General features: G+C 38.1%; 3 protein-coding genes across 5 annotated transcripts; all 3 read left to right on the top strand.

Moving 5' to 3' along the window:
* The first annotated feature begins 108 nt into the window (after positions 1-108).
* On the top strand, positions 109-17,070 carry nckipsd (NCK interacting protein with SH3 domain). Of its 2 annotated transcripts, none has more exons than XM_077530863.1 (13): positions 109-470; positions 1,598-1,710; positions 3,461-3,668; positions 4,736-4,811; positions 5,955-6,424; positions 7,925-8,095; positions 8,687-8,773; positions 8,839-8,977; positions 9,076-9,156; positions 13,237-13,365; positions 13,446-13,535; positions 13,606-13,778; positions 15,610-17,070. In XM_077530863.1, the coding sequence occupies exons 1-13, from the start codon at positions 300-302 to the stop codon at positions 15,832-15,834; spliced, it is 2,133 nt and encodes a 710-aa protein (XP_077386989.1). In that variant the 5' UTR covers positions 109-299; the 3' UTR covers positions 15,835-17,070. The 2 variants fall into 2 exon arrangements, with proteins under 2 accessions (XP_077386989.1, XP_077386988.1); XM_077530862.1 differs by having other exon boundaries at positions 5,919-6,424.
* A 506-nt stretch (positions 17,071-17,576) lies between these two features.
* On the top strand, positions 17,577-23,271 carry slc25a20 (solute carrier family 25 member 20). Its single transcript, XM_077528423.1, has 10 exons — positions 17,577-17,712; positions 17,797-17,913; positions 18,271-18,363; positions 18,492-18,619; positions 18,701-18,791; positions 20,004-20,121; positions 20,210-20,282; positions 20,383-20,492; positions 21,408-21,532; positions 21,663-23,271. The coding sequence occupies exons 2-10, from the start codon at positions 17,809-17,811 to the stop codon at positions 21,723-21,725; spliced, it is 906 nt and encodes a 301-aa protein (XP_077384549.1). The 5' UTR covers positions 17,577-17,712; positions 17,797-17,808; the 3' UTR covers positions 21,726-23,271.
* A 102-nt stretch (positions 23,272-23,373) lies between these two features.
* Positions 23,374-26,843, top strand: prkar2ab (protein kinase, cAMP-dependent, regulatory, type II, alpha, B). 2 transcript variants are annotated; one of them, XM_077528421.1, is made up of 10 exons: positions 23,374-23,624; positions 23,699-23,734; positions 23,810-23,949; positions 24,453-24,559; positions 24,666-24,819; positions 24,900-25,001; positions 25,071-25,145; positions 25,228-25,293; positions 26,007-26,145; positions 26,393-26,838. In XM_077528421.1, the coding sequence occupies exons 1-10, from the start codon at positions 23,375-23,377 to the stop codon at positions 26,515-26,517; spliced, it is 1,194 nt and encodes a 397-aa protein (XP_077384547.1). In that variant the 5' UTR covers position 23,374; the 3' UTR covers positions 26,518-26,838. The 2 variants fall into 2 exon arrangements, with proteins under 2 accessions (XP_077384547.1, XP_077384548.1); XM_077528422.1 differs by lacking the exon at positions 23,699-23,734 and having other exon boundaries at positions 26,393-26,843.
* The last annotated feature ends 86 nt before the right edge of the window (positions 26,844-26,929 follow it).

Here is a 26,929-nt window from a genome sequence, read left to right as displayed (position 1 = left end):
AACAAAGAAAACATTTTTTAAAACGAGTGGCTCTGCATTTGATTAATAATCCTAGAGGCGTGTCTGTTCTCAAGAGCGCCCCTAGCGACATTGAATAGTAACAGCCTCGGGTCAGGTGATCAGATCTGAGCTAGTGAGCTGCATTGTAAATAGACAGCAGTGATCCACCGGGGCCATGCCTCCTTCGTAGCGTCTTTAAAAACACCCACAAAAGGTCAATTATTCCCTCTCAGGGACTCTTTATCACCCCGCAAAGGTTTTCCTTCCTGTTCGGCTTCCTTTCGTGGCTGTCCAGCAACATGTACCGGTCTCTGTACGCTTTCCGATCGGCGGAACCCAACTCGCTGCACTTCGCGGCCGGAGAGAGCTTCTTAATCCTGGAGAGGAGCAACAAACACTGGTGGCTGGGCTCACGCTGCAGCTCGGGGGAGACCGGCTACATCCCCTCCTCGTATATCGAAAAGATTCAGGTAAATCTCTGCAGGAAAAATCTGGTGGATGAAGTACTGATGCCCGTGGATCATCAATGGGAGGGGTTGGGATGGATCGGGATTAGTTTCGAGGCGTTTTTCGTCATAAATATGCAGTAAAATTATTATTGTTGTACATCTGCATGATTATTTAAAATATATATTAAATAAACCCTATTACAAGAGTACGAAAACGTGTCAAAAATTAGGTCTGGAAAGGCATGAACAGTATTGTTTAGAGTGGGCAATATATATATCTGGTGGAATTATAAAATATTGTTCTTATGACGGAGGAAATATGTGAAGTATGCATAATTGTTTTTAGTGCGATTTTTGCCATTGTTATTTATCGGATACAAAAATTAGGAATTAAGTCTGACAACAAACAAATTAGGAAAATAAAGCAATTCAAGAGTGAACTCAAAACAAATATTTTTTCTTTGTAATAGATCTAAAATCAGAAAAGTGCCAGATATGTGGTCGATAGATCTATGTATTACTTCCCGTTGGAGAAACGTGACATTTTACATTTTTAAATTTAGTGATTCTTTCATACCATTCCAAAAACATGCACGTTAGGTTTTTGGAAGACTCTAAATTCTCGTTAAGTACGAGTGTGTGACTACTTTGTTGTCTCTTTCTGCCCTGTGATTAACTGGCATCCAATACACGACTCTTAATGAGGACAAGGAGTATAAAAAAATGGATGACTAGAATAATTTTTAATGCATCCTTTCATCTGTAGAAGGCGTGTTTCCTATACATTCATGTCAGCCCCTCCCACAAGTGGTTTCTTCCAGGGATGCACTCATCAGTGAACTCGTCCCGGCATGTGACCTGCGCCACTCAGGAATCAATGCTTCCTCCACATTGGCTGCGGAGCTTCAATGAGCTCCAATTTGGAGTCTTGCTGAGCATGTGTGACACTGGCTGAAAGGCTGCTTTTTTGTTAGATAACTGACCCAGTTTCTCCTTCCTCCAGTCTCGAGCGCGCACACACACAAGTACACAGTCATCGGCGAGAAGTTTGCTCTGTTGCGTTTCAAGTTTTATGCAAGCATGAGTAAATATTTAATTCCGACAGCTCCTCATTTTCAGTTTCTTTTATTTTTCCTTCTGTCCGCCAGGCTCCGGAGCAGGATGAAGTGCTGCAGTCCATTGACAGAGCCATTGAAGGCATCCACAATGTTGCCTTAAAGAATGGAGGCAAATACAATCTGGAACAGCGGGATGTCCTCCAGTGAGTACAACTGTGCATAGAAGTATTTTTTGCTTCAATAGAGTGTGTTTGTTTAGCGATGGGAAATGCTGAAATGTCAATGAATGAAACTGAGGATGTGATAGTACTGTAAATTGTATGACTGCTTTGAGGCAATGCCATGACATCACATCAAACTGTTTTCAGTTCCTACAATCAATCACACATGATTCGTTTTGTATTTATACTTGGAACTTGTTGCGTTTAGGACAAAGTCAATTTGCTAATTCCAAAAGCAATTTTCTACTGTGAAATAATGTAAATGTAAACAATCCTTTCCTTTAGTTCACAGTACAGGCGGATTATTATCGCCGATATTGGGCATTTTGATGAATATCGGTATCGGCCCTTTTTAAAAATCTGACAGGCGATAAAAGGTAAATCTAAAACAATTTTAATCTCTTGGAACTCTTTCTTTAAATTTTCAGTTAAGTTTATAAAAGATGCTGCTGACCCTGGGAAGCTTCTGAATATTTTGTTTTTATTCAACATTAAAACAAAGAAATTTTAGTTTAGTTTTGGCGGGAAAAAATAACTTTAGAAAACTACAGAGAGATATGGTATTTATTTGTTTAAGTTTCCATTTAATTTTTAAGATACAAGTATACTGATAACTAGGGATGTGACGATATCCAAACATCACGATACGATATTATCACGATATTGTGAGGGAGTTGGCGATATTTAAAAAAGATCACAATATTGTAAGAAAAAAGTAGCTCATACTAAAAAAAAAGCACAATATTGTGCTTTTGTACATAACAGCAATGCATACAAACCACCTACAATCTCTAATAACAATATTGAGGCACTTACTTGCTAATGCAAGCACACATTGATCGCTTCACAAGCAAATTTGTTTCCCCTTCATCTGACAATTAGCATTTTTTTAAACATAGAAGGTCAAAACATTCCTAATGAAAATTAAATTGCACTAATGAACTAGCCACTAGAGGGTGCTATAACTGCATAAATGGAAATCAACCTGACTTTTTTTTTTTTTTTTTTTAACAGATGTGTTCCATTTAAATAATGTGAACATGACGACGACGATATTGTGGCGGTTTAATATCACGATATTGCCCTAATCGTTACATCCCTACTGATAACTTTTGGAGTTCCCTGAACATTTTTTTTTAGAATTTTAAAATGAAGTCTATTGTCTAAGATGAAAACAAACAAACAAACAAAAAACTGCTTTTCGAAAAGTCTGAAAAATTGTTCAATAAACATGCTTTAAGACATTACAACAAATTCAAGGTTTGCATTTGTATTTAAAAAAAAATTGACACCAATATTTGTTTTACTACTTTTTCCTGCAAGTGAATATCGGCTCCAAATATCGGTTATCTGCCTCCTTGACTGCTAATAATCGGCATCGATATTGGTCCTGAAAAAACACCGGTCTATCTCTAACATTTAACTGTTGAACAAGAAAAAAGTGGCTATAAAAAGTCTACACATGTTCAAATGCCAGGCAGGCTTTTGTGATATAATAGAAATGAGAGATAAACAAATAGTTTCCACTATTAAAATGACCTCTAACCTGTACAACTCAATTGAAAGCAAAAATCAATCTTTTAGAGTGGGGAAGTAAAAATAAACAACAGAGATAATGTGTGTGCACATCCTCATAACAGAATGAACCAGTCAGGCTCAAACTCATTTTACGGTCAATGCAATGACAAACGCATTGTATTGCAATTCCAACCAGTTCATCCTTCTGTTGCAGAAAGTTGATCCATCACAGAAAGGAGACGCTCGCACGGCGGAGCATATCAGGACACTCGCAAGGCCTGCCGGCGTCCAACAGCGAAATCGCTCTCAGCCAAACTCCTCCGCTGCCCAATGGCCTTAATAACCGAGACTACGGACGACAAGGGGGCGTCCCCTTATCAGGAAGCATGGACAACATGCACGGAGAGCCCGGATTTTATCAGGTGCTGTTAATCTTGCCGTTTTGCTTTTTATGATGGATGGAAAGATAGATTTTTTTTTTAATGATCTCTGCATATTGCAGTTTGTTACTTAGTGCAAATTGTTCTGGAACAGGGGTCACCAAACCTTTTGAAACTGAGAGCTACTCCTTGGGTACTGATTCATATGAAAGGCTACCTGAAATAATACATTTGCAAAAATTAGCTTTAATTTTGCTGTTTTTAATCCTTTATAGGGCTGGGCAATATATCGAAAAAATATCGATATCGCGATATTGGGCCATGCAATATGCATATCGCAAAGACATGCAATAATTTTTATATGGAATTTTTTGCTTTTACCTGAAATTGGCCAATCAGACACAAACTTAAATGTGCATCACCATCCAATAGTTTAGGGTAATTACAGGGTAATTACAAGGTAATTACAGGGTAATAATAGGGTAATTACAATTAATTAACTAGGAACACATTGAACTTGCTTTTTACCACATGGACAAAATGTTATTCTTTCATTTGACAATAAAAATATTTCTTTAGGCACATGTTAAATATCGCAATAATATCGATATCGCGATATTCAACAACTATATCGCATATCACATGTTTTTCCAATATCGTGCAGCCCTAATTATGATATTTACATGTAGCATCCCCACTACATTTACAATTCAGTATCACTGCAAAGTGTCCATACCTTTGACTGGTAGTGTAAAGACCTGATCATGTCAATATTTTTTTTTCCACAGTATATATTTAGATAGATTTTCTACCATTCTAATTTCTAGTTCCTGATCGTAAAGCGGCCGGAAGAGTACCGAGACCTCGAAATAAGGCCGAGTATCGGCCCGATGGTGATATTTGGCATCGCTTTTCACATATCTCTACTGATGCTATTTTTAGAACAGGCCCACGGGGGCTGCCACAGGCACCAGGCTGGTGAGGTGACCCCTATCTAGAACCTTTCGTGTATTTGCAGCAATGTTTGTTCAAACATGCATGCCGAATTCCCGCTTTCAAATTCAACGGACGTGGCTTAACGTCACCCTCACCTGCATCCATTCACGCAGGTGCCACCACAGCCTCGCCGTGCGGCTCCAATCACGCCGCCCCCACCTGAGAAGCAACGCAACAACCGGCGTACAGGTGAGTGGGCGTCGGCATGGATTTGTCAGCTGCGACCTTGACAAAGATGAAAAAAAAAGAAGTCATGTTTTTGTAAACTCTTGATTCTTAGGCGATTCCATCTGTCTAACTCAGGGGTCTGCATCCTGCGGCCCTGGAGCCACATTTGCCTCTTTAGTCCCTCTCCTGTGGCTCCTTGTGGATCTCTTTCAAAAAAAAAAAAAAAAAAAAAAAAAAAAAAAATATATATATTTTTTACATATTTATTTTTATTGTTTAGATACAATTTTCTTTAAATTAATGAATGATTTAGATTTTTTTTTAAAAATTATTCAAAAGTTGTCAGTGTCCAAATTTTTAATTTGTCAAAGAGAGATGTGAGGTAAATGAAACGTTTTGAAAATTACCAAAAAGTGTCCAAAAAGGAAGAGGAGAAGCAGAAAATTACATGAAATTCCCAAAAATATCAGAGAATTTAATAAAAAAGGCAGAATATTAAATTTATATATATATATATATATATATATATATATATATATATTAAATGTATGTATTGTAATGTATTAAATGTAAATATATATATATTAAATGCATATGCAAAAATGTTTTTAAAAAAAGTAACTATAAAATATCCAAAAAGAAAAGAACAAAAGAAGAAATCTTAACAGAAAAAAACATTGTGTCCACAAACTTGCCAAAAAAGTAAAAAAAAAAAATGATCCAGAAAAGCTGAAAAGAAAATGTTCAAAAAGTAACTACAAAATATCCAAATACAAAAGAAGAAATCTAAGAAATGACCATAAAATGACAAAAAAAAAATGTCAGAGAATGTAGCAAAAAAAGGCAGAGAAAATGTCAAACAATAGCCATCGATATGTCCAAAAAAAGGAAGAAGAAAGGCAGAAAATTAGCATAATATGTCAGAAGAGTAAACGTAGAAAAAAATTAATCTCTATGGATTGAATGCTGTATATTTTTTTTGTTATGGTGCAGCTCTAATTAGCTCTTGGGCTCTCAGTACATTAGACTAACACAAACTGTTTCTTTCATCACAATGTTCACATTTTTTGCAGCTCCAGAATTTTTTTTTTCTGTTATTTATTTGGCCTAAAATGTCTCTTTTGACAGTCAAGGTTGCTGACCGTTGGTCTAACTTTTCTCCAGACCCGGACGTCCCTTCCAGATTGTCGTCTCTCCCTCCGTCGCCAGTCCCCTCGCTCACAATCAGCAGCACGTCTTTAGAGTCTGCGGTGTCCTCCGACGTCAGCCTCCCGAGTGTTTCCAGCACCCCGCCTCCCCCCGTCCCGTCCCGCGTCAAGCCCGCCGCCGCGCCCTCCGAGTCCTCCGCTCAGCCAGCCCCGACCAAGAAGAGCCCGGCCCCGCAGCCCCCCGCCGCCGAGGAGGACAGCGAGTGGCCGCTCGCCCCGCCGTCCCTCGCCGACAGCCCGGCTTCCTCCGAGCCCGTCCCCCCGACCATCGGGGCCGAACTGATCGAGCTGGTGCGCAAGAACACGGGTTTAAGTTACGAGCTGTCGCGAGTGGCCGTCGGGGTGGTGGTGGGCCACCTGCAGAGCAGCCTGCCTCATTCGTCCTCCGCACTGGAGCGAGTTCTCTTGTCGCTGGTGGAGAGCAAGGTTCGACTTGTTTTCTTTGTATCGCGGCGTCTCAGCGGCCGTTTAGAATTTCAGCTCAAGCTCTTTTTAGCTGTGAGGAAAAAGTGTGGGGGGGCGTTTATCACGTCACTTGTTTCCTGCTTTGCTGTGTCAAACTTGATACATGAGACTTTTGCCCTCCGCCAAGGCTTAAATATTTGTCACTTGCGGTTCCAAGGGAACAAGATGTAACAAGATCATACATAAGCACAACACATTACAAGTGGATCTAATGACATTTGGCCAGAGTATCTAAAAACATTCACTGCCTTTGACAAGTATACTTGTCAATTGTATTTTTTAGAGCGGTGCTAAATGGGGGCGAATCTGAGCATGCTCCACTGTAAATATCAAACTTGGAAACAACTTTACTGATGCCCAACCACCGGTAGATGACATCATTGCCCCATTTTATAGGAAATAAACACAGTTTCAGAGTCCATGGGAGAAATGGCTGTATTTTGGCAAACCTACATTTTTCTGCTGTCAATTATAAAAGAACGGGACGGGACAAAAAGTAGGGAGTCTATTCTGTTATTTGGTAGATTCGGTTTATATATAATTATTGAATGTAATATCACGTGAGTATTGGAAATGTAAAAATTTTCTATAATGACTGGCAGTGAATGAGTTGAGGATATTTACTTGGAAAGAGAGATGATTTGTAACAGAAATTGAGTGGATTATTTAAAGTGGAAGGAAAGGATTTTTTTTTTGTGGATTTCTTAAAAAAAAAAAAACACAGAAAATTAAAAACACGATACAATCTCATTTTAAAAGACCATTGACAATGGTGTTGTGCTCGTAACTCAAAACACGTTCATCTCAAGTCTTCTTTCCCCATTGACATGAATGGAAATGCCATTAATCCGTTTCAGACTCCCCAAAAAAAACAACCAAAACATTTTTTCAAGTTAAAAAAAAAAATAATACTCTTTACTATTTTACGAATAGCAGTCGTTCCTCACAGATGATAAAGAATATATGCTTTTGGGCATTTTTTATATTGTCTGCCAAGACAAAGTTATGTGGTTTGTTGGTTTTAAATACACATTATAACTTACTTGTGGATTGTGGTAAGACCTTGGTCAGTTGTATGTTGATGGGATTTTACGATTCACCAAATGTACCGTTTTACAATGATTCATTCTTGGGGATTAAGAGCAGCGAGGACTGAAGACACTTTCTTGTTTTTTTTGTTTTTGACTCGCAACAATTTAAAATGTGAATGCTTTTCATATGATAATTATCATCTAAAACTAACAGGGAAGAATTGCCATTCATTCTATTCAAAAAAAAAAATCGACATTGATCTATTAAAAATAAACCTGCGCTGATAAAAACATCCCTGGATGAGGTCATGAACTGTGCCAATCTATAAATAAGCATTGCCTAAAAGCTTTCACTTTTACTTAAAAAAAAAAAGAAAAGAAAAAGTGCTGCAAAAAGTTACGTGACTGCCTCTGATATCCATCTGCGCAGGACTTGGGCGCTGCGCTTCCGCGAGGGCAGCTGTGTCACGACGAGCAGCGGCTGGACGTCATCTTCGGCGACCTGGCCCGCCACCGGGACGACTCCCAGCAGCGCAGCTGGGCGCTCCACGAGGACCACGCCCTCATCGCGTGCTACCTCGAGGAGCTGCTCAAGATTCTGGTGAGCGCGCATGATTGTGTTCAAAGTTCGCGATTCACAAACTTTTGTGGAAGCTATTTCGGAAACAACCAAAGATGCTCTCAAATGTTTTAGATATGAAAAAGTCCTGACGTTTAATTCGTTCCATGATCACGCTCAACTACGCTGCAATAATAATGTTTTTTTTTTTGCGGAGGATAAAGAATATATGCCTATGAATATTGTTGTATGCCCTGTCTGATTTGGTGAGGTGCATTGTTGAAGTACAAATCCCAACAGAGCTACTCCACGGTTGATACAACTCAACTATCGTTGGCTGCACAGTGTAATGAAAGAGTTTGAGTCAGACGAACGTATAATCCGCACCCAGATCCCGCTGCAAATACCAGACATGTCTGATGGGATCAGACAGGCCAGTTTACAGATCCGACCGTGTTATTAAAGACTGACTCAGTCCACTCGACAGCCTGCCAAATCTTTTGGCTTGGCATTTTCCGACTGACGAAAAAGCTACAATCAAGCTGGGATGCTCAGACCAGCTTTTAATGCACCCAAACATCCTCTGATGTTTTCATCCAGTCAGCAAAATAATTTTCTTATGTTTATGTTTAGACTGATGCAGATCCCGAGGTGTGTAAGAGGATGTGCAAGTCCAGCGACTACGAGAACGTGCTCTCGCTGGTTTCCTATTATCAGATGGTAAGAACGATTCTTCAGAAATGATCTTGGAGAAGCTCGGTCGTCACGGTAACGGCGCGTTGCAGGAGCTTCGCGTGTCTTTGCGGCTGCTGCTCCTCAAAGTGTTTGGCGCCATGTGCAGCCTGGATGCGTCTCTCATCTCCACCCTGCTCAACTCCATCCTCCCCATGGAGCTCGCCCGGGACTTGCAGACTGACACACAAGGTGGCTGGCTGATTAGTCATGTCGTGATCTGGTGTGTGCACATATTTGTCACTAATGTGCGTTGTCTGTTTTTTTTTTTTTTCCCCTTCATTGCTCAGAGCACCAGAAGATGTGTTACACAGCCTTGGTACTTACTATGATTTTCTCAATGGGGGAACAGGTGCCGTATCATCACTATGGTAAGTGCCAAGGGGGGGGGGGCACTGTCCCGTGGTTATGGTTTCAAATGAGGGTTTAAGACTGGAGTTACAAAGTAGGGTCACAATTTATAACAGTGGGAGGACAGGATTACTGTGACCTCAGGTTTCAAAGTAGGGCTTTAAACTAGTTTCAAATTAGAGTAGGGTTTCAAATTTGAGTAGGGCTAGAGTTGTGTTTGAGTTTCAAAGTAGGGTTTTAATAGTGTTACAGTTTTAAATTGGAATTTCAAACTCGGTTTCAAATTAGGGTCAGGTTTTTAAAGTTGCTTTTCAAACTCAGGTTAGGGTTTCAAACTAAAATTTGTGTTTCAAATTAGGGTTTCAAAGTTTGGTTTGAGTTTCAAAGTAGGGTATCAAATTAGAATTTTAAACTGATTTGGGTTTCAAAGTAGTGTTTTTGAAGTAGGGCTTCAAAGTAGGGCTTTAAACTAGTTTCAAATTAAGAGTAGGGTTTCAAATTTGAGTTAGGGTTTCAAAGTAGGGTCACAATTACTGTGACCTCAGGTTTCAAAGTAGGGCTTTAAACTAATTTCAGATTACAGTAGGGTTTCAAATTTGAGTAGGGCTAGAGTTGTGTTTGAGTTTCAAAGTAGGGTTTTAATAGTGTTACAGTTTTAAATTGGAATTTCAAACTCGGTTTCAAATTAGGGTCAGGTTTTTAAAGTTGCTTTTCAAACTCAGCTTAGGGTTTCAAACTAAAATTTGTGTTTCAAATTAGGGTTTCAAAGTTTGGTTTGAGTTTCAAAGTAGGGTATCAAATTAGAATTTTAAACTGATTAGGGTTTCAAAGTCGTGTTTTTGAAGTAGGGCTTCAAAGTAGGGCTTTAAACTAGTTTCAAATTAAGAGTAGGGTTTCAAATTTGAGTTAGGGTTTCAAAGTAGGGTCACAATTTATAACAGTGGGAGGACAGGATTACTGTGACCTCAGGTTTCAAAGTAGGGCTTTAAACTAGTTTCAGATTACAGTAGGGTTTCAAATTTGAGTAGGGCTAGAGTTGTGTTTGAGTTTCAAAGTAGGGTTTTAATAGTGTTACAGTTTTAAATTGGAATTTCAAACTCGGTTTCAAATTAGGGTCAGGTTTTTAAAGTTGCTTTTCAAACTCAGGTTAGGGTTTCAAACTAAAATTTGTGTTTCAAATTAGGGTTTCAAAGTTTGGTTTGAGTTTCAAAGTAGGGTATCAAATTAGAATTTTAAACTGATTTGGGTTTCAAAGTAGTGTTTTTGAAGTAGGGCTTCAAAGTAGGCCTTTACACTAGTTTCAAATTAAGAGTAGGGTTTCAAATTTGAGTTAGGGTTTCAAAGTAGGGTCACAATTTATAACAGTGGAAGGACAGGATTACTGTGACCTCAGGTTTCAAAGTAGGGCTTTAAACTAGTTTCAGATTACAGTAGGGTTTCAAATTTGAGTAGGGCTAGAGTTGTGTTTGAGTTTCAAAGTAGGGTTTTAATAGTGTTACAGTTTTAAATTGGAATTTCAAACTCAGTTTCAAATTAGGGTCAGGTTTTTAAAGTTGCTTTTCAAACTCAGGTTAGGGTTTCAAACTAAAATTTGTGTTTCAAATTAGAGTTTTAAAGTTTGGTTTGAGTTTCAAAGTAGGGTATCAAATTAGAATTTTAAACTGATTTGGGTTTCAAAGTAGTGTTTTTGAAGTAGGGGTTCAAAGTAGGGCTTTAAACTAGTTTCAAATTAAGAGTAGGGTTTCAAATTTGAGTTAGGGTTTCAAAGTAGGGTCACAATTACTGTGACCTCAGGTTTCAAAGTAGGGCTTTAAACTAGTTTCAGATTACATTAGGGTTTCAAATTTGAGTAGGGCTAGAGTTGTGTTTGAGTTTCAAAGTAGGGTTTTAATAGTGTTACAGTTTTAAATTGTAATTTCAAACTCGGTTTCAAATTAGGGTCAGGTTTTTAAAGTTGCTTTTCAAACTCAGGTTAGGGTTTCAAACTAAAATTTGTGTTCAAATTAGGGTTTTAAAGTTTGGTTTGAGTTTCAAATTAGAATTTTAAACTGATTTGGGTTTCAAAGTAGTGTTTTTGAAGTAGGGCTTCAAAGTAGGGCTTTAAACTAGTTGCTTTTCAAACTCAGGTTAGGGTTTCAAACTAAAATTTGTGTTTCAAATTAGAGTTTTAAAGTTTGGTTTGAATTTCAAAGTAGGGTTTCAAATTAGAATTTTAAACTCTGATTTGGGTTTCAAAGTAGTGTTTTTGAAGTAGGGCTTCAAAGTAGGGCTTTAAACTAGTTTCAAATTAGAGTAGGGCTAGAGTTGTGTTTGGGTTTCAAAGTAGGGTTTTAATATAGTGTTACAGTTTTAAATTGGAATTTCAAACTCGGTTTCAAATTAGGGTCAGGTTTTTAAAGTTGCTTTTCAAACTCAGGTTAGGGTTTCAAACTAAAATTTGTGTTCAAATTAGGGTTTGAAAGTTTGGTTTGAGTTTCAAATTAGAATTTTAAACTCTGATTTGGGTTTCAAAGTAGTGTTTTTGAAGTAGGGCTTCAAAGTAGGGCTTTAAACTAGTTTCAAATTAGAGTAGGGTTTCAAATTTGAGTAGGGTTAGAGTTTAAACTTGAGTTTGAGTTTCAAAGTAGGGTTTTAATATAGTGTTACAGTTTCAAATTGGAATTTCAAACTCGGCTTCAAATTTGGGTCAGGGTTTTAAAGTTGGTTTTCAAACTCAGGTTAGGGTTTCAAATTAAAGTTTCAAACTAAAATTAGTGTTTCAAATTAGGGTTTTAAAGTTTGGTTTGAGTTTCAAATTAGAGTTTTGAACTCTGATTCGGGTTTCAAATTAGGGTGAGATTTTTAAAGAAGATTTTCTCAAACTCAGGTTAGGATTTCAAGTTAAGTTTATTGTTTCAAATTAGGGTTTTCAAGTTTGGTTTGCATTTCAAAATTTAAAAGTAGGAATTTTTTTGATAACTTTTTTTATTGGAAGAAAATTAGGAATTTTAAACTAAATTTAGAGTTTTGAATTACAGTTTTAAACTCAGATTAAGGTTTCTAAATCAGGTTAGGTTTTTAAAGTCGGATTTCAAACTTGGGTTAGGGTTGCAAAGGAGCATTGTAAACTAGCTTCAAACTTGGGTTAAGTTTTCAAACTTTTTTGCAGCAGTGGAGTGACAGGATTAGCATCATGTGTGACCTCACGTTTTAAACTAGAGTTGGGGTTTCAAATGACCATTTTAATCTAGGGTTAGGATTTCAAGGTTGGGTTTTAAATATGGAGGACCAAAACGGCCAAAATTCAAAATAAATAAGTGACTAAATAAATAAATAAATGACAAAAAGTGAAAATAAAAAATATAATTCTAAAATTATATCCAAAAAAATAAATATAAATGGAAATGGCGCATAGGACCGCCCCCTCATTTGAATAACATTTCGACTGGCAGTACGGCCCAAAACTGCCAAAATTCTAAATAAATAAATGACTAAATAAATAAATAAATGACGAAATAAATAAAAATGACAAAAAGTGAAAATAAAATTGATTTATTTCCATTTATGTATTTTTTTTATATATATAATTTGTAATTATTATTATTTTTTTTAGATTCATTTTTATTTGTACTTTTAGTCATTTAGTCATTTATTTATTTTGAATTTTGGCAGTTTTGGTCCTCCATTTTTAAACTCCGATAATTGTTTCAAAATAGTTTTAATCTAGGTTTAGAGTTTCATGGTAGGGTTTGAAAGTAGGGTTTCAAATCAGGGGGCGAACAGACACACACGTCTTCATCTTCATCACGTCTTTGTTTTAAATTGACAGCTGTTGACTGTGGCCTACATATGCATCCAATCTAACTCCAGAAAATGCAATAAATATATGTAATCCCAATAATCCTGTTACATCGTGCCCCAGTGTTCTCTCTGGAATAAACCAAACAGCCAGTTCCAAATATTTTTTGTAATCCCAAAAGCGTCAACACAAACATAAACGCGTGTGCCAAAAGTGCTTAAAATGGTCTCAGTGGAATCCGGCGATCATGTGTCGTCGTCGTCGTAATATGCGAAACGTGTGCTGCCATTTTGACGTGCTCATCTACCTGCCTCGCGTTCAGAACACTTGAACGGCGACTTCGTTCACTTCCTGCTGGATGTGGTGGAGGACGGACATCCCTCGGACCCCACGGAGCAGCTGCCTGACCTCTTCCTCAACCTGCTGCTGGCCTTCAACCTGCACCACACAGGTGACCGCCGACAGCGAAGACGTTTCGTCCGCATAAACATAATTCCTGGATTCATTCCCCGGCGCGTCTTTGCCACGCAGCGCCGAGCAACAACGTCATCATGCAGCAGCTGCGCAAGAAGAACGTCAAGATCCTGACGGAGAAAGTGCTGCTGCTCCTCAACCGAGGAGGTGCCCGCTCGCACCACCGTCCTCCCGTCTTCCGCGCGGCCTTCACTGTTATGTCGACTTCCCCCCGCAGACGACCCCGTGTGCATGTTCAAGCACATGCCGCCCGCTCCTCACGCCGTGCTCAAGTTCCTGCAGGACGTCTTCGCCAGTCGAGACACGGCCGACATCTTTTACCGCACCGACATGATGGTGATGATTGACATCGCGGTGAGGCAGATTTCTGACCTTTCACCTGGAGACAAGGTGAGCCAGGAGACGCTTCAAAATGTTTAAAGGGATACTTGACTCATTGAGTTCATATTTTGTCCAGAATGAATTTAACTTAATTATTTTGCATGTACAATTAATACCTTTAAAAACTATTTTTCCCACTTGCAGTCGACTGATGATGACATCACCTGTGCTGAGGAAGTAGGTAACGACCAATTATGGCTCACCTGTTTTCTGGGGTTGGTCAGCAAACTGAGCCATAATTGGTTGTTACCTCCTTCCTCAGCACCGGTGATGTCATCATCAGTCAACAGCAAGTAGAAAAATTACTTTTTAAAGGTATTAACTCATTTGCTCCCAATAACGTGTAAATACGTTTTTTTATGTTTCAAGTGTCCCAAAGACGTATTTATACGGTTTTTTTTTGTTTTTTGTTTTTTTATGCTAGAGCATACAGAAGGCTTTGATACAGCCTCTCAACTGCAAAGAACGGTTGCAGAAATGATAGTTATTACATAAACGTCCAGCAGGTGGCAGCAGAGCAAAGGAGATCAACCAGGGCCATCTAGAAAAAATGCTCAATTACTTACAATTTTAAATAGATTTGTGAAAACTGATGAAACTTAGCTCTCTTCTAATGCTAATTGCTGCAAAACAGAAACAGATAGAAACATACTTTTTTTTCCTGAGGAAAGAAGAGACTTTAATCTTTCTTTTGATAGGTTCACAATATTCTGTGGGCCTTGCAAAATCAGTCAAAATCCAGTAAAACAGCTGGGAGCGAACGGGATTGTTTCTGTGAAAATGGCTGGGAGTGAATGAGTTAATTGTACGTGAAAAATAATGACATTAACACATTAATTATAGACAAAGTATTAACGCTTTACTGCTGAAAATGGCTCAATGAGTCAAATATCCCTTTTGTTAACACTTTTTTCATCTTTTTTTTTTTTTTTCAGACTGATACCTGTCGGAGTGCTCAACGCTTAATAGTCACTGATACCGATACCAAATACTGATACCACAAGTAAAAAACAAAGACTGATAATTTTAAAGAAATATCTATATGTCCAATATAGCATTTTTCCTTAAAATTGCATGAAATTAATGGTCATTTTCTATTCTTCTTATTTCGCATTTCTAGTTCCTGATCGTAAAATGGCCACAAGAGGGAAGCCGATACTGGTATCGGTCGCCATCATGCGTACCAATACCTTTAAAGAAGGCCTGGTTTTGGCATAATAATAATAATAATAATAATAATAATAATAATAATTGACAACTGTTCATGACCTTTTACAGGATAGTCAATATAGAAAATGAATGGATGGAAAATTAGGATAATAAAAAAAAAAAGGATAATTACTCTCTACTCAGCAAATAGAAACGATATTCTGAATTTTTTAAAAAGGTATATACTAAAGTATTTTTTTTATTTACCCTGTGTTTCAATGACCGCAATATATAGGATTAAATTGGTAAATATTCAGAAAAACAGAAAAAAAAAATACTCAAAAAAACAAAGCTCCCCAAAAACGTTAGTCAGAAAAACAGGAGTTTTTTTTTTTCTTTTTCAAGTGAATGCAATACACTTCCGTACCACACAACACCTGACCATGTGAGCGTTAATGCAATTAAGAATATATACCGTATATTACACTGGTATTTTGTATTGACTTTTACATGTCATTTAATTGCCTTTTCTTTTTTTTTTTTTTGAATATTTAAAAAAATATCCATGGTCTCATTTTTGCATCAGAAAACAGATTTACAAATTTTTTGTATCCCCAAAAATATTTTTCGGTGAAAATTCCCGCCTAAATATCTTCCTCTATTTCTTCTTTTTCATTCTCTCCATCCGAAGCTCCGCATGGAGTACCTCTCCCTCATGCACTCCATCGTGCGCTCGACGGATTACCTGGAGCACCAGCACCGCCTCTCCGACCTGCAGGGGGCGCTGCAGAGGATTCTCGGGGAGGAGGAAGACCCTGGGGAGGATGAAGGCAGCGCTACGGCCAAACAGATGGATAAGCTAATCGTGCAGCAGATCTACAAGGAGTTCCCGCAGATCAGCGCCGGTCAATACTAACTCACCTTAGTGGTATCAACGGGGATGCCGCCGAGGGAAAGGAAAAGACATTTTGGGGCCTAGCACTGCTGTGCTGCAAATGGAAAATACTTACTTTCTAGGGCCCGTGTCAGTATCACGCATATCACACACTGTTGTACACTACAGGGAGGTGCGGTAGCGAAAAGTGATGCCTTGAATGCTGAGAGACGCAATCACTTACAGTTTATGCCAGTGTTTCCGTGGACTTGTTATCCACTGCTGCAGCATGCATGGAATGTGGTAGAATTCATTAGTTTTATTTGAGAATGGTGTGTTTTGATGATCGAATGAGGGGAAAAACATGAAAATTGCACAAAAACAGAGAGGCCATAGCTTGGAAATGGAGGCCAAAATAACGTGCTGTTTGACTCGTAAGCAATAATGAGCCAGGTAAATGCGTAGTTTTCTTCTATTAAAGTAACAGAAAACATGTTTAGAGCTTATTCTAACCAAAATGCACTCAATCAATTGCAATAGTGCCATGTAATGATCGAGTCTGTGCTCAAAGCAGTATTTTCCTTATTAAAAAAAAAAACAACAAAAAATCAATATAGAGTATATTCTATTAAAACTGACTTAACATACTAAATTAACCCCACCCAACCCCAGGGGTGCTTCATCACTTCATCAAACATCATTGAACTAAAGTAAAACAAGAGAAACAGGTTGACATCTGACACATGCCTTTCGCAAACTAACTTGTCTTGTGTGCTCACTTAAAAAGTTCCTCAAGCATCAGGGTCAGTGGACTTTATAGTGTAAAATATAAAATTGAGCATTTTAACTTTAACCCACAATGCTGCATTTCACATGCAATAGAGCTTTGTACTGTAGCTTTGGCTGATTGATATTCTGCAGTTGTTGTCTTCAGCAAACGCGGCTGTGTTGCATTTAGTATCTACTGGATTTCATCGTATCTAATAATTTAACAAAGAAATGTCCTTGATTTATTTACATTGTGTTGTCATTGGTGGTGTCCTCTCATTTGACACGTATTTTCTTTTTGTATGTCTGTGACATGGTTTCTTCGTCTATAAACATCTCTTAAAACGGTAAACATAATCCAGAAGCGATATCTGATATTTTTTGTATTGTGTTACAGCATCCATTCATCAGTTGTGTGTTAGTTTACAGCCAGTGAGAGATGAACATCTCCACTTCCTTAACTCAATTAACATGCTCAAAGAAACTAATAAAAGTTATTTTTAAGTGGAAGTTGTTGGGATAATTATTTTTTATTAAATGTGTATTCATGGTAGATTCACAGCAGAGTGATATTTTTGTTTTGTTTGTTTTGATGATTGTAGCCTATAGCTAATGAAAATCTATATTCAGCATCTCAAGTTATTAGAATATTACATGTACAATTAAGGGATTAGATAGAAATATGTCTGAACAGTATTTTAATGTATTTTTAGAAAAATAACTGCAGATGAATACGTGTGAACAAAAATATATATAGTACTTATAGTATACATATATTTTTTCTCGTAGTATCACATAATATATTCCAATAACTTGCAGTAGAATTAAAATTTTACTTGAAATATTTGAATCACAATTAAGATCTAAAGAAAATGTTTTAATATACAGTATATATGTTAATATTTAAAAGAATAAGTGATGAAATCGATGTAAAAAAAAAATCATATGTGTAAATATAATTTTAAAAGACTAATCAGTGACACATTCAAGTCAACGCGCGAGAAAACTGGTTAAGCCGGACACCAAACTATTACGCACCAGACTCGCTGTGTGTTGCAGTCAAATCCGTCCGGGTGCATATGTGGGTGAAAGGTCCAGTGGTTAGACAGCCATTCACTTGCAATAATTCATCCTGTAGCTGCGGCCGATCAGGTGAGCTAATATTATTCTATTTTCTTCCGCTTCGTGTATACTTATGCTTAAAGTCTAATAGTGATTGTTGTTGTTCTCCCAAAGCGAAAAGTCAAAATGTCAAAACAGCCGCAGCCGATCAGCCCAATGAAGAACTTCTTCGCTGGAGGTTTCGGCGGAGTCTGCCTCGTCTTTGCCGGTCACCCTCTTGACACTATAAAAGTAAATCGGGCGTGCATGCGGCAAAACATTCGCTCCATGATTCCCAATTAAAGGAAGCTGCAGGATTCGAAACAGTGTTTTTATTTAACTGCTCAGTGTACTATACAGTACTTTGACCCACATTCACGTGCAAATGTCTCCTCCCAGCGCACTGCAGGCTCACACTATACGTACCTACAATACATTATTGATGGTTCCATAATTGGGATGGGTTAAGTCAGGTAGTCACCACCAAAGGCCCAGGCACAAATACACACCCTGCCACAAATTCTACACCATCTGTCATTCAAATGTAAGCGCATTTCTCTTTATAAAGGCACGCCTATGAGATGTTTTTGTGCAAAATTGTTCTCATAGGTGCGTCTACAGACTCAGCCAAAGCCCAAGCCAGGAGAGAGCCTCATGTATGCGGGGACCATTGATTGCTTCAAAAAGACGTTAGCTAAAGAGGTAAGCAGTCACGCAACTTTATCCTGAGGTTAAATACCGTATTTGCTTGAATAGTGTTCAAGAGCAGAAAGTGCTTTAAACAGGTTTTGTCAAATGTGGAAGTAGGCTCTCCATCTTCCTATTTGCAGGGAGTAAAAGGGCTCTACAAAGGTATGGCAGCCCCCATCATCGGAGTCACGCCCATGTTTGCTGTCTGTTTCTTCGGCTTCGGTTTGGGCAAGAAACTGCAGCAGAAAACCCCCTATGATATCCTCACGTAGGTTACTACTTTGCCTATTTGTTGATTTGGTAGTTGCCAGCACTGAGGGCGATGATTTTTTTTGCCTCCCTCCTGTAGGTATCCACAGCTGTTTGCAGCAGGCATGCTGTCCGGCGTCTTCACCACGGCCATCATGACTCCTGGCGAGCGAATCAAATGTCTACTTCAGGTTAGCTAACCTCGAAAACCTGTTTATGGTGGGCAAATATGTTGCTGACAAATCCACAATAGGTGGAAATCCAAACTCTAAACTGTGGCTCCCTATGGATCTCTAAAAAATTAGTACAAATATATACATATATTTTTTTACATATTTATTTGTATTTTTTTAGATGGAATATTCTTCAGATAATTAATGATTTAGATTTTAAAAAAGTAAATATTTCAAAAAAATGTCAGTGCAATTATTATTATTATTTTTTTAATTACTGTACCTATAGATATCCAAAAAGTGATCATAAAAGGCCCAAAAATGAAGATAAACAGCAGAAATTTACCTTAAGCTGTCCATGAAATTACCAAAAATGTAAGAGAATTCAATTATAAAAAAAAAAAGGCAGAAAAGAAAATGTCAAAAGACAAAAGAAAGGCAGAAAACATTCAAAAGTAATGTTCAAAATCAAAAGAAATCACAAAAATTACCGTTAAAATGTCCACAATATTGCCAAAGATATCAGAAATTTACTCAACTCAATCTCAAAAGACAAAAGAAAGGCAGAAAATTACCATAAAATATTTTTCGAATTGCCAAAGAAGTCGGAAAATGTATTTTTAAAAAAGGCAGAAAATAAAACATTCAAAAAGAAAATAAATCCCGAAAATTACCTTAAAATGTCCACAAAATTGCCAAAAATATCAGAAATTTGCTGGCAAAAATGGCATAAAAATGTCACCCAAAAAAAAAGCCCCCAAAAAAAGAAGTAGAAGAGGCAGAAATTACCACATGCCCATAAAATTGCCAAAAATGTCAGAAATTTTAGAGAAAGTCAGAAATGTCTAAAAATATATGGAAAAATTACACACAAAAATAAAAAAACTAAAGACCAAAGGTAGAAGAAAATGAAAATGCATATTTTTGTGTCGTTTGTGGTGCAGCTCTAATTAGCTCTTGTGCCCACAGTACTCGGTACAGAATTAAACTAACACAACACCCTTCATCACAATCTTCAAATGTTTTGCGGCTTCGGACATATTTTTGGTTATTTATTTTACCTAAAATGACTTTTTTTTTTTTTTTACAGGAAAGGTTGCTAACCCCTGCCCTAGATAGACCATATAAAACACACATAATTTTTTACTTATTAAAATACTCAATTTAAATGCGTGTTTAATTTTCAGCGTAAATCAAAAGACGTTGCTAGTTGTGTGTGTGCGTGTACAGATCCAGGCGTCCTCTGGGAATGTGAAGTACGCCGGGCCGATGGACTGCGTCAAACAGCTCTACAAGGAGTCCGGCATCAGGGGAATCTACAAAGGCACCGCGCTGACTCTCATGAGAGGTGCTGCTTTGCAATTAAGTGAACCCCAACCTCAGCATGAAGTTTCAACAATCAGGCGTAAGAATGTATATTTTCGTGTGTGATGCAGATGTTCCCGCAAGCGGCATGTATTTCATGTCATACGAGTGGTTGAAGAATATCCTCACGCCGGCAGGAAAGAGGTGAGAACTCTCAAATTCAGCGCCTTTACATAAATAAATGACACGTAACCGGAACTCGTTCTTTCTGTCTTTCCTCTCTCTCATTCGCCCGCTCACCCAGTCATGACGAACTCAGCATTCCCAGCGTGCTGTTCGCCGGCGGGATGGCAGGAATATTTAACTGGGCCGTGGCCATTCCCCCTGACGTGCTCAAGTCTCGTTTCCAAACAGGTGCCTGCCTTACCTACCAGTTAGGACTTGAATGAGGACATGTCTTTAAATGGGCCAGCAATAATTGGTTATAAAGTGGAAGTCCGCAAAATTTTCTTTACAATAGAAGCAAAATCCACCCGTTTTTGATCCATCTCAGGGGGCGGCCATTTTGCCAATTGTTGTCAACAGTTGCTCAGGGCTCAGAGCGACCAATCGCAACTGCCTGTTTTCCGAGTTTGGTCATGTGATGTTCTCAAGCTGAACCATGATTGGTCGTTTACCTTGAGCATTTGTGATGTCATTTAAAGTCGACAGCAAGCAGCAAAATGGCCGCCCCTGAGATAGATTAAAAACGGGTGGATTTTGTTGCGTGATTCATATTTCACAAGCGTAATATTAATCAGAATTAGACTAGTGGAGCTGCGTAGAACATATTCCATTTTAAAGACAGCCTTTTATTTAAAAAACAACAACACCTGAATACTGTATATTGCTTCATTTAAGAGAACTTCGCAAGATTTCTTAAAACAAGTAAACATAGCTAACTGTAGCTAACTCAAACTAACTTAAGTAGAACTTAATATTAATTGTATTAAGTTTACGTTATGCTCTTACAAATTCATATTAGCCAGTTAAGCTCCCATAGCTTTTAAGAATAAAGCAGACCACGTATATGCAAACAAAAAATGTGTGAGCTGGGGTCAACATGTATTTTTTTTTGCTAATGTTAGCATTTATTGAGCATACGGTGGACCTTCATTTAGCAACATGCTAACTGTGTACTGTTTAACAAATGTAGTTTGAATTAGTGATATTGTCCGTGTTCCTGTTTACTTCTTTTAAGGAGACAATGAAGATAGCTTTGCTGATTTTCTAAAAAAAAATAATAATAATAATAATAGATGAATCATTTATTTGTGTCAATCACAATAGCTCCTGAAGGAAAGTATCCGAATGGCTTCCGGGATGTTCTGCGTGAGCTGATCCGAGAGGAAGGCATTGGCTCGTTATATAAAGGTTTCAACGCTGTCATGCTTCGAGCTTTTCCTGCAAATGCTGTGAGTATATGAATATTGACGTATTGCAATGATTCTTTGAAGTGTGGTATGAGTACCAAATGGCGGCATTCATTCGACACGCAAGTAACTGAGAATCTGAGTCATTCTAATGAAGCTTATTTGTTCACAGGCTTGCTTCTTGGGATTTGAACTGGCAATGAAATTCCTGAACTGGCTGGCACCCAACATGTGATGAAATTGTCTTTTACAGTGCATTAATTAGTACGCACACACACTCGGACTTTATAATTTGAACAGATTTCCAATTCTCTACTTGATCATGTCTGGAAAGTTGTGTTAGTGGGCTTTGGAGCAAATTGTATTTCCTCAAATAGTGGCCTCCAACTTGAATGGAGTTTTTTTTTTTTTCCTTTTTGGGAAAATGAGTAGCAGCTGTAATTAACTCAGATTTTTGACACAAAGGCATTGAAGAAACTAGTTGCTAAACAAAACAGCAGCACCTACCAAAGCATATGAAATTTTCTTCACTGCCACTATGTGGTTATCAAAGGGGGTTATTGTACTGTACCCAAAATGGTTATTGTGACATAATACTTTCTCCACATATGTGTGCGTCCATTTTAATGAGTTTGCGTCTGTCCAGTAGCCATAATAATGTTTTATTTCAAGCTAGAACATCCACTGAATTTTAGATATATATAAGAATATATAATATTTTAATTAAAAAATATTTATTTTAAAAATATGATGAAATAATTGTGACGCTGGTGAAGAATGTGGTGACTTGTATGGAATTAAGCATTTGAGATGAAATGTCGTGCAGTACTTGGTTGTACCAGCAGAGGGTGACCCTGTGACCAGCTATGGAAGTTGAAAGCGAGCTAACGTTAACTCTCTGGAAATAACATTGTGGATGTCAACGATTGTGTTTCAATTATTTGTAATTGTGGGGTTTTCTTTACTGATATGTACAGTTCAATTTTGTAAATTCATTGAATTATCAGTCATTTGTGGGGTTTTTTTTTTATATATACAACACCATTTTGACTAATCAGTTATCGTTATCTATGACATCATTCCAGCTACTTCAAACTTGCGGATAAGAAAAATGTAGTTGTTGATATCTGAAATGTTTTTTTCTTTTCTTTTTTTTTGTGGATAGACAAAACTGACTGTTAAATATGTAATTGTAAGATATTCTCCCAGTCCATTAAAAAAAAAAAAAGTTAAAAAATATATGAATTGATAATTTTATCCTTAATTGACCAAGAAAATGTTTTTAAATGTATTAAACACCTCAAGCCACTATTTGAGGAAATACAGTGCTCAAATATTCTCACTCCTGGTTTGAAATGTTTATTTCATTCTGCTGTGTTTTTATAAGAGGCAGTGATGGAGTGATCTGGACAATTTTGTGCCTTACCTCTCTGCCTTACGTGAACATATCAGGGAAAAGGTACATTTTGTTTTTATACTGTGTGTTCACGTCTCAGCAATATTGCTCGCAGCCATCGCTTCAGATTGGAGTCACGGTGAGATCGATCGACCTGTACATGAATGTTGCCGTGTGGAAATGTATAAATAGAAAAAAATATGTTGAATGGGACTTGTAGTATGACAAGTCTTGTTTTTTTTTTTCCTGTGTCCTTCCTTTGCCCATTCGTTTGACTGCCACTGGACAGCCGTTCGTTACGTGTAACAGGGAAAAGTTTAGGTCGATACTTTCCAACGGGCTGTGTTCAATAATGAAATCAATAAAGTGAATGTGGCAGATGCAACAGGGAAGAGTCTGCTTGTGTTATGAGGGGGCAAAGCGGGTCTTCTGATGGTTTTTGTGGATACAACACAACGGAACCTCTCGTCAACCTTTGAACCTCAACGATGAGCAATTCCGAGATTCCGGCAGGTCTGAAGGAGCTGCTCCAGGGGTACACGGTGCAGGTTCTTCGCAACAGGCCGCCCGACTTGGTGGAATTCGCCGTACAGCATTTCGCTCAAACACTGCAGAATCGGAAAAATGACCAGCCAGCTAAGAAGCGTGGCGGCAAAGCGGGACGGAAAGGGGTCACTTTTGCAACAAACTCTGATGAGAGTGCCCAGGATGATGGAGAAGAGGAGGAGAAGCCTGTTAGTGAGTGAAGAGTACTTATATTTGGATGTCTTGTCAAAACGTTGTAATAAATGTGTAATTACATGTGTCTGCAGAAATTACCACTGGTAAATGCAACCGCAGAGTTTCAGGTCTGTAACTACCTGTGCTTGTATGACTTATCATTTTTTTGGTATTGTTTTTAACCCGTGTGCGTGCTGATGCAGTTTGTGCAGAGGCATACAACCCCGACGACGACGAGGATGACGACACCGAGCATCGAGTCGTGCACCCCAAAACGGACGAGCAGCGTCGCAGGCTTCAGGACGCCTGCAAGGATATTTTACTCTTTAAGACACTGGAGCAGGTACACATGTGTCGGGGGGGAAAAAAAGACATGTTTGACCTTTACATGCAGTGCGTCAGGGGTGACCGTTTTGAAACAGCTACTTTTTGGGTATTGACTAATGCGAATGGCTACTACCAGTTAAATACACACTTGTGAGCGGGGAAAAAAAATCCATACTACCCATGTTATTGTGGGTGGATTTTTGACGTGTATTTCCGTCGATGGCAGTGAATGAGTTAAATGGATTTTTGACGTATTTCCATCAAATGGCTGTGAATGAGTTAATAATGAAGAATGAATGATGACCTCGACAACATTCCTATTCCCATCACTAGTGAGCTATTTTTAGAACAGGCCTGCAAGGGTAATTTTAGCGTAATCTTAGTTCATTACTGGTTATATAAATGACCCAATCTGCTGGGTCAAAATAACGAACCCAACCTTGGGTAATGTAACCCAATCTACTCAAAATGTAAGTGGTTTATGAAAATATATGTGATTATGTGTGTCTCGTCCCGTAGGAGCAGTTTTCTGAAGTTTTGGACGGGATGTTCGAGGTGCAGGTCAAACCTCAGGAGCACATCATAGACCAAGGAGATGATGGAGATAATTTCTATGTCATAGAAAGGTGAGTGGTTTGCTTTTTTTCCCCTGTTCAGATGTTTATTAAAAAAAAAAAAAAAAAAAAAAAAAAAAAAAAAAAAAAAGTTTGTAGTAATTTTGTCTCCTTTCAGGGGCCTTTACGATATAATGGTGGCGAAGGACGGGGTGAGCGTGTGCGTGGGAAAGTACGACAACAAGGGCAGTTTTGGCGAGCTGGCTCTCATGTACAACACGCCGCGAGCTGCCACCATCGTGGCAACACAGGAAGGCGCCTTGTGGGGCCTGGTGGGCTGCTACTGCTTGCACTTTTTAAAAAATGTAAACAAGACATAAACGTTACCGTATTTGCATTTGTACACTTGCAGGACCGAGCCACCTTCCACAGGCTGATTGTGAAAAATAACGCAAAGAAGAGGAGGATGTACGAGGCCTTTGTTGAATGCGTTCCTCTTTTGAAGTCTTTGGAGGTTTGTGCAGAATTTTGGCTTGAATTCTGACTTGCACAGCGCTGATGTTTTGGTAATTATGTTGAACAGCTCTCAGAGAGGATGAAGATTGTGGATGTTCTAGGAGCGCGGTGCTTCAAAGATTGCGAGCGTATTATAGCGCAGGTAACAAAACAGTGTGTGAATGGCGACCTTTAAAGTCAGTTTGAATAGACTAAACAAAATGTGTCCACGTGCGTGGCTGCAGGGAGACTCGGCTGACTGTTTCTACATCGTGGAATCGGGACAAGTGAGGATCATGATCAAAAGCAAAGTAAGTCTTTTCTATTATTTATTTATATAAGTAGCTTTTTCAGGCATCTGATCACTACAGTGTTAATCTACGAATCTAATTTACTAAATAAAAAATGTTTCAGTCATAAATGGTCAAATAAAAAGACTATTGTAAGGATATTTGGGGGCAAATTGTTACAAAGTACAGCTTTTAGTACAGAGGTGCCTTGAGATACTTGATTTATGAATTTTTCTATGGACAAGCCATCTTTGGGCTGATTTGTTTGCTTTTTTTGCTTGAAACAGAAAGTGAGCAATCAAGGCTTCAAGCTGATTACTGCCACTTCCAGATGAAGTTTATTCTGAAACTAATAACAATAATAACTAATACAATGAAAAAAATGTTTGATGCAAGGCTGATTTGATGAATGTGTAAAAAAAACAAAAAAAAAACACCTCAATATTTCAGTGGTTATCTAGCTAGCATTAGTTAGCATGTCTTTCTACTCAACGTTAGCAAAGCTATGGCAACACGGGAAGTGAATTAATTTTCTTCTTACTGGGCTACAAGACGTGTAGACGTTTTTTTTTGTGACAAGTTATCAAAATGGATATTGCCAGTTTCATTTTTCAGTAACCTACGTTTCTTTCTTCATTTGTACATTCCCTTATCAGTACTTCGTCATCTATCATAAAGTTGGCCCACTTTTGCCATCTCTGTAATATGTCACCACATTCTGTGTTGAATACCAGACAAAGGCAGGCCAGCAGGACGACACGGAAGTCGAGGTGGCCCGTTGTTCTCGAGGACAATATTTTGGAGAGCTCGCACTCGTCACCAACAAACCTCGCGCAGCATCCGTTTATGCTGTTGGAGATACCAAATGTTTAGGTGATGTAATCCAGTTGCTGACCTCTATTATTTTTTTTTAATGTTTACCTGTTTTTTTTTTAAGTTAAATGGAAATAACTTTTGTGTGTGTGAAATTGGGTATGTCTCAAAAGGCACCTTATGGTGACATCAAGTCAACTACAATTGTACTTGATACCCCCCAGACATGGCATTGCATTGCATTAGCTTACATTCCAGTAATCCTTGGTAAAGATGTACTGACTTGAATTTACCGTTTTCTTTGCAGTGATTGACATCCAGGCGTTTGAGCGCTTGTTGGGCCCTTGTAAGGAGATCATGAAGAGGAACATCTTCCAGTATGAAGACCAACTTGTGGCATTGTTTGGCTCTAGCGTGGATTTAAAACATTAACATGGATACAAGTTTTTGTTTTGATCACATGAAACCCAGATACAGTTTAAAAAAAAATAACATGGCCCACAGAAATATCCCCTTGATGGCTTTATACTAGTATTACTGATTTGTTGTGTACTGCATGCTACAATAAAAATGGTTGTCATTATAAAACCAATTTCTTTTACCTTTCACTGAAAAAACTACAGCTCAAGCATAGACTATACAGCGTTCTAGTATTCAGCTTCATTTAAATCATCTTTTCTTCCCCACCAATCCTGTGAGTTAGTACCTTTAATGTAAAGTTGAGCCCAAAATTATTAGCCCGGTCAATTTTGTATGAAACCACACTAGTTTCTATTAGGACTCAGCAACTACATGAGCCTGAAATTAAAGTTTGAGGCTTGCGTCCCTCAAAACAACCATATGA

Source organism: Festucalex cinctus, chromosome 8 (assembly GCF_051991245.1).
Source record: "Festucalex cinctus isolate MCC-2025b chromosome 8, RoL_Fcin_1.0, whole genome shotgun sequence".
Lineage (NCBI taxonomy): Eukaryota > Metazoa > Chordata > Actinopteri > Syngnathiformes > Syngnathidae > Festucalex > Festucalex cinctus.
Note: the sequence above shows the minus strand (reverse complement) of the source record. Positions and strands in the feature narration are given on the sequence as shown.